General features: G+C 33.3%; 1 protein-coding gene across 1 annotated transcript in view; it reads right to left on the reverse strand.

Moving 5' to 3' along the window:
• Positions 1 to 7,622, reverse strand: part of GABRA1 (gamma-aminobutyric acid type A receptor alpha1 subunit) — a 66,781-nt gene that overhangs the window by 8,549 nt on the left and 50,610 nt on the right. The window contains exon 7 of the mRNA XM_027841890.1: positions 465 to 617. Within this exon, the coding sequence (XP_027697691.1) occupies positions 465 to 617 (153 nt within the window). The remainder of the gene's footprint in view (positions 1 to 464; positions 618 to 7,622) is intronic.

The following is a 7,622-nucleotide window of genomic DNA, read 5'->3' on the forward strand; positions in this document are numbered from 1 at the left end:
CTGCAAAGTAAAATTCAATAGTGTTTATGAGTGTTAATTTTTGAGGTTTTTTTATCATAATATCATAATGTGGAAAAATTTTTTTATGTTTAAAAATACCTAGTAATAATTATATTTCTTTGTACGGCTATAGAGATGTTATTTTGCATAATTTTCCTCTAAATATGTTTATATATGACACATTAAAATCATTTTATTATTAGAATTATGATTTACCTCTATAAGAGGACCTTATTATTTAACTGAAACTTGAGGTGATTATTTTCAAAAGTAAATGCTGCTTGGGTGATGTGAACAAATATTGTTTATCTTTCTTTGTTGTCAAATTCCTATATTTTTGCATAGTCTTTTTCTTTATTATTAAAGGCGTGCATATACTTTTGATACCAAGGTAACAACATTACTTTTTTCACTCTTTCTCTTGGTACATATGAATGAGATTTAGATATTTATCTTGCACTTACCAAACACAGTTCTTGCTGGGACTGACTCTCTGTTGAGCCAAAAAGAAACTTGGGAGAGGATAACCGTCATTATACAGGGTAAGTATGTTTGAATAACAAAGTAACCAATCTTTCTCTTCAAGTGGAAATGGGTGGTCATGACAACATATTCCCCTGGAAACCAATAAAAAGGAAATGATAAGATATGGCTTGCCCTAGAGATTTTTTTTTTTCTTCTGAGATTCACCAAACAACAGATGCCGATAGTATTAGCACACTACGAAAAATCTTGTTCACCTTGAAAGAAAACCTCTTTATGGGACAAAACAAAATTTCTAATGCCGAGACATCAAGATAGTTGATCTAATCAAAGCATTAAATTCTCTCATATAGCATGATTCAATTCTAGGCCAAATGCTTTTGAGTTTTTCAACATATTCTATCATCTACCTGGATTTAGAGCTGATAGGGAGCTTGTAGATTGCTTAACACAACTCCCTTGTTTATCGATGAGGGAACTGAATCATAGAAAGATTAACGTATTTGCCCAAAGTCACAAGGTTAAAAATAACTGAACCAAGATTCAAACCTAGATTCTATGATTACAAATTTAGTGTTCTATCCACTATACCATATGGGACTGGGGAGTGGGGTGGAGAGGTATATGTGATATATGATCACTAAGATTCCATTCAAGGTCTAAAATTTATGATTCTATAGCTCTTATCAATAGACAAATCAACTGGTTTGCATTTTAGTATAGACTGCTTTTTTTAAAATACAATTTTCAATTTCATGTTCCCAAAATTTAATTTAGTCCCCTAGAATATAGTCATCTTTCTGCGTGGAAGAAAGGAAGTTTAAGTAAATAAGCATTTATAAATCACTTACCATGTGTCATCCACTGTCATAGGTGCTAGGGTACAAAAACAAAAAGAAGATGGTCCCTGCCCTCAAGAAGCTTATATTCTACCAAAACAGTAGAAATAGAAACACATGATGCTCCTAAAGAACAAACTACAGGAAAGTTTTTTTTTTAGTTATTATTCTTCAGTTCTCTGTATTTGCTTCAGTGCTTAAAAGCTAATTGTTTAATTAAGCAACACTTTACAAAGAAACTGTTAGGCCAAAGGAATGTCTGCTTCACTTTGGATATCTGGTGTGAAATTTAAACTCAGGGAATTTAAACATATTTGAAATTTTTTAATTTAATCCCATTCATTTATTACTACTTGGGGGAGAAGAGGCTTCAATGAATGTTAGCATTTTTTAGAAGTGTAAATCAAACTAAGATAGATATTGGCCTGACAATAAGGAGAAAGGGTTCTAGTCCTGGCTTTGTCACTATGTCACCACAGACAACCTATTTAACCTCTCTGAGCTCAGTTCCCATATTTGTGTAAGAGATTTTGGCTAGATAATCTATAAGATTCTTTCCAGCACTAACTAATATTATTTGATTCTAATGAATTTTCTAATTTTTGCCTGATTGACACATTACATAGGAAATATCTACTCACTGCTCTTGTAAAAGCAAAAAGAGCCATGATGCTTTGAGTTGATAAAAATGGCACAGCTTTGAATAAAAATGCAGAAAATTACGTTCCTCAATTCTTATCCTTTGCCATACATGGCATTACTTATTTACAGTTTGAGAGAGACAGGGAGAGAGAGTTAACAATATGATACATATATGCACATTTATATAGGCAGATATAGTTATAGATCAGATATAGATAGATATATAGATACAGACATATTCCTAAGCATTCCTTTGATCACTGCCTAGAAAATGTCACCAACTTCAAGGATAAATTTCATGTTTCATACAATGCTAGAAATCTGCATAGCCTCTATTTTCATCCTTTGATATTGTAAATGTGACATTTTAGGAAATATCTCCAAAGGAATATCACTTTTTAAAGATCTGAGAATCCATTATTTGACATTATGCTCTCTTTACAAATGACTGCCTATCAAACAGAAGTTGCTTGGAAGAAGGAACAGGAGCCCATGCAACATTTCACAGACATTGGCCTAAATTATTGATGATGCAGGGAGTTTCAGGATCATCTTTTTAAAAAAAAAATGAAAGAAAGACCACAGTTATTTCCTTGTATCAATTCAAATACACACACACACACACACACATCCTAAATTGGATTGCTGAAAAACTGTGCCTAGACATTAAGCGTTTATACACCAAGCATGGAAAATGCTCTTTTCTCTAATTCAACAATTAAGAGAAAATACTCATTCAAATACTCTTATACAACATCTATCTCTGAGGAAACTTATGAGAAGTAAGATTATATTTGATATTACAATATGAAGTCAAGGAGAGTGATTGAGAAAAAGTGGGAGCAATTTTTTATTCAAATAATATATGCATTGAAACTAAGGTTGTAGTATTCCCTATGTAAGTACCTGTAGGATTTTAACAAAATCCTGCCTCATTTTCCACATCTGTCAAATGAGGATAATATCTCCAGTCTTATAGTATATATCCTACCAAGTTTCTACTAGTACCCAAAGGAAGAAGGAAGAGGAAGAGGAGGAGGAGTAGAAGAAGAAGAAGCTGCAAGTCTGCTTTGAAAAGCTAAAAGCTCTAGCTGTACAACAGTAAAAAAGGAAAGGAAGTATAGAAAAGCTTAAACACATATTATCTTTTCATGCACCTTTTACATTACAATTACTCATGTATATTACATCTTGGTGTCTTATACTCTCCCCTCTCCTATAGCTTTTCATCTCCTGTTTTAGTCCCAGTAATAAAATTAATGCTAACATAAGTTCTGAAAAAGATTGTTAATCAACTGCCCTATGGATCAGCTTTTGATCTGTCCCTGTGACTACTCACACTGAGACTTTCTTTCCAGGTCACCTCTAAACATATTGTTTTATTTTCTAATAGACTGCAAGAACTTTGAGGAAGATAATGTCTCAATTTTTGTAGTACTTGACTATAATAAGCAGTTGATGTTGGATTTTTATTAAATTAAATATTTCATTCATTCATCATCTACTAGAATGTAAGCTTCATGAGAACAAGGATCATGTCTTTATTCATTCCCTCAGAAAAAAATTCAGTGGCCTATCATGAATGTTTACTACAGAGTACAGTGGGCCCAGCAGGAAGCAGAAGCTCAAAAAATAAGGGTCCTTACCATTTTGGAGCTTGGAGTAAAGCACAAACTCACATACAAACACACACATGCACACAAAAAAATAAAGTGTTCCTTCTTGTTTTCTGTACAGCATTTGTAATTATGTTGCATGACTGCAAATTATGGAATACTACAATCTTTAAAGAATTTGCAAATCATACATAAAGCAATTTAAAATCACATTATATGATCGAGAAAACTACAACATATTGCAAATAAGCAAAAACACAGAAGAAGCAGTGGTAAAGGACTTTATCATAGAAATGTGTGAATGGGGGAAAATAAAATTTAGACCCTATTGATTGGGGAATGGCTAAATAAAGTTTAGTACATGAATGTAATGGAATATTATTTTGCAGTAAGAAATAATGAATATGATAAATCCAGAGTAGCACAGGGATAATTATATTAAGTGATGCCAAATGAAGTCAGTAGGATGAGGAAAACAATATACACGATGACTACAACATTTTACAATGTAAAAGGAAACAACAATAACAATAATAAAACTGAAATGTGATACTTCAAAATTCTAATGGTGAGATTGATCCCCAAAGAAGATGCATGGGAAGGCAACATTTGCTTCATAGAACTGTATAACTATGACTATGGAACAGTGTGTATATATATACATATATATACCTATATATATGACTTCTTTCAATATTGTTTAGTTTATCTGAACTACTTCCTTTCCTGCCCGCTTTGTTGTTTTTGTGCTCAATTACAAGGGACACCTATCTGGGGGGATTTGAATATAATTGGAATATAATAGAAAATAAAATGGGAAATTCAGGTTATATGAAAATGAAAGATACCAATAAATATTTTAATAGTTATTCATATTTTATCTGGGAACACAGATACCTTATAGAGAGTGCAGGGGATAACTGCTGGACAGTCTATGTGCTATACTGATACTTGTCCGATATTAAGAGGATGCCAAAAAGGCCTCCAAAATAGTCAGTGAACATGTTCTGATAATTTTGTTATCAGAAGGACATGAGGAAAACTGTCTCAGTAAATAAAGGCATAGATGGCTTGTGCTCTTCTATATTAGAAGGACCCACATCACTAAGATCATAGTTCCATTAGGCAATGGCACGTACTTCTCCATGTCTAGCACAGTATTCTGCCCATAGTAGACAGGTAATAAATTCTTTTTGAACTGAATCTGAAAGTATGTTAGTTTTTTTTCTGTAAAGCCTTAGAAATACCTTTTCCCTTGATATTTATTTTTTGGCTTAACAATAACCTTATCCAGAAGCACATAGATAACCTAAATACTGACTAATAATGTAAATCAAGAAGGAAGAATTTTTTTTCCCTCAAAAAGTCTGGGGTATATAAAAATGCACGACTGGTTTAATAGGGTTAACTTCAAAGAGGACTGGCCTGGAATTGAGATGACCTAGATTTTAGTCTCAGACTGTCAATAGCATTAAGACTTTTACAAATCTGAATCTCTCAGTTCCTCCTTTTACTTACCAGTGAAATAAGTAGATTTGGAAAATATGACTAAGATCTCTCCTAGACAAAGGAGTCTTTAACTATGAATATCTCACAATAGTGTGAATGTAGAGTGGACGGAGGCATACCTACGTAGGGTGTACTGATGCATCACACCACAGTAAGGTTTTATTTGGCTACTTAAATTAGCCACAGATTCTCACAGTGAGAAACAGTAAAGAGAACACAATGCTTGCCTTTATCTTTCTACTCTCTCTTTTCCTCTACCTTCAAATAAAATAAACTAATTATGATAAAAATAATGAAATAGTTAACATGCATAGTGCTTAAAAGTTTTCAATGTGTTTTAAATACATTATTTCATTTGATCCTGAGAAGACTGCAAGTAGGTGCTATATTATCCTCATTTTGCAGATGAAGAATTAAGAATCAGAGAAATATAGGGAAACTGATCACAGATTTCAAGCTGTATCTCTCTATGTACATCCTGAGGTACTTCAAGAACTTTCCGATCTATATTACAACATTACATTAATCTAGATTGTAGATTAAAAGCAGTATGACATAGTGGATAGAATGCTGGACTTGCAACCAGGCAGACTTGGGTTCAATTCCTTCTCAGACACTTATTAGCCATCTGTTATTGGATAAGTCATTTAACCACTCTGAGTCTAGGTTTACTTATCTGTAAAGTGGTGATAATAACAGCACTGACCTGAAAAGGTTGTTGTGAGTATCAAATGAAATAATGTAAATACTGTGGTTTGCAAACCTTAATCCACAACATGTAAAATGTTCTATCATGATCATCATCCTTGTAGTCATCATCTTTATACATATTTTCATATTTTACTGCTGGTTAATGAACACAGTTTCAGTCACAGAAGGTTGTGATTGTGGATCATGGTTGCAAAATGACCAGAAGACAAAATTCTAAAACAATTTTTCTTGGAGTCTCACTAATTTATATTGGTCTCCGCAGGGAGGACCAGTACTCATTTGCACATTTGTTTTAATTGGAACTATAAGTACAACTTCAGAATTTGAAAATTGTCATCACCCCTGATTGGTGCATTCTTCAAACACAGCTCAGGATAGTACTTAATCTGCCTCTAAAAGAGGAGTACCAGTTTTTACAAAAGGAGATTCAAGAAGATCTTTTATTAGGGTCTGGAATCTGGAGTAACTCTGTGACCTGTTTAACTTTGATCAATACCCTTTTCTATGCTGCAGTGTCTTTCTTTGTAAAACAAATATATTGATTCAGATGGTCTAAAAGTCTCTTCCAACTCTAAAGCCTATGACCTTGTGCTGTAAGGATTAACAGCTATATTTCTGATAAAATTCTATCCCAGTACCAACCCAAATTTCTACTATTTTAACTTTTTCTTCTAATGTCCTTAGTAAAGGACAGAAAATGCCAATTTCCCAATATATCTTGATCAGATCACAGGACATTAGAAAGGTAAGGCTTTTTAGAGATCATTTAAGCCTCTTGTTTTCCTGATGAGGGAACTTGGGCCCACAGAGGGGGACATGTCTTTCCTAAAGTCACAACTAAGTTCATACTCCCATTTTACTTTCTCATTTTCCCACAATCAAGAACCCTTGTAGGAGCTAGACTATTCAATCTTGTCTTCTCTGTACTGAATCATCCTGGGGCTTTTCATTTCTTCTTCTAGATCTTCCAGTCTTATGATCACCTCTGTGGCTTTCACCCACAATCTAAGCGCTTTGATTGGGAAACAGGCAATGATCTGGTATTTAAAGAATTGAAGCTGTAGTAATGGAGGGAAAACACTAAATTAGGAGGAGAAATATTCAGTTTCTACTAATGGGTCTGCTACTTACCAGCTGTGTCACCCTTGTCAAGTTACTTCCCCTCTGAGCCCTAGCTTCTTCATCTGAAAACCAGGAGTTGGAATAAACATCCTCTTAAAGGTTTTCAGTTTGGGCATTCTATGCAGCATCTTAAGTATTGTGCTTTTAATTTTATTGTGGCTCTTGATACTGTGAATATGCTCATTTCAATAGCTGGTTTAAGTCAACCACTTTTTCAAGATCCAAAGATAATATATCAGGCTTTTGTATTAGTTACAAATTCCTTCATTTCAAGCTGGTGGAGGATGAATCAAATTTTGGTGAATATATTTTTATTTGGAAGCATAAACAATCATATGTTTATTTTTATTTTGTAACTTTTTTCCACATTTAGTTTTTCTAAATTCCCCTCATTTTTATTTCATTCACAAGGTCTCAAAAATGGTGCCATCTTTATAATCAAACTGAATGAACTATTGCTTCTAACAGCCCCAAGAGCACTGAAGATATCATGAAAATCAGTTTGGGAGATATTCACTATATTTTTTATTATATTTATTAAGCATTTTAAGTACTTATTAAATTCACTGTCTTCCTTCCTTCCTTCCTTCCTTCTTTCCTTCCTTCCTTCCTTCCTTCCTTTCTTCCTTTCTTTCTTCCTTTCTTTCTTTCTTTCTTTCTTTCTTTCTTTCTTTCTTTCTTTCTTTCTTTCTTTCTTTCT

This window comes from Vombatus ursinus, unplaced genomic scaffold (assembly GCF_900497805.2).
Source record: "Vombatus ursinus unplaced genomic scaffold, bare-nosed wombat genome assembly UNPS02014863.1, whole genome shotgun sequence".
NCBI classification, from domain to species: Eukaryota; Metazoa; Chordata; class Mammalia; order Diprotodontia; family Vombatidae; genus Vombatus; species Vombatus ursinus.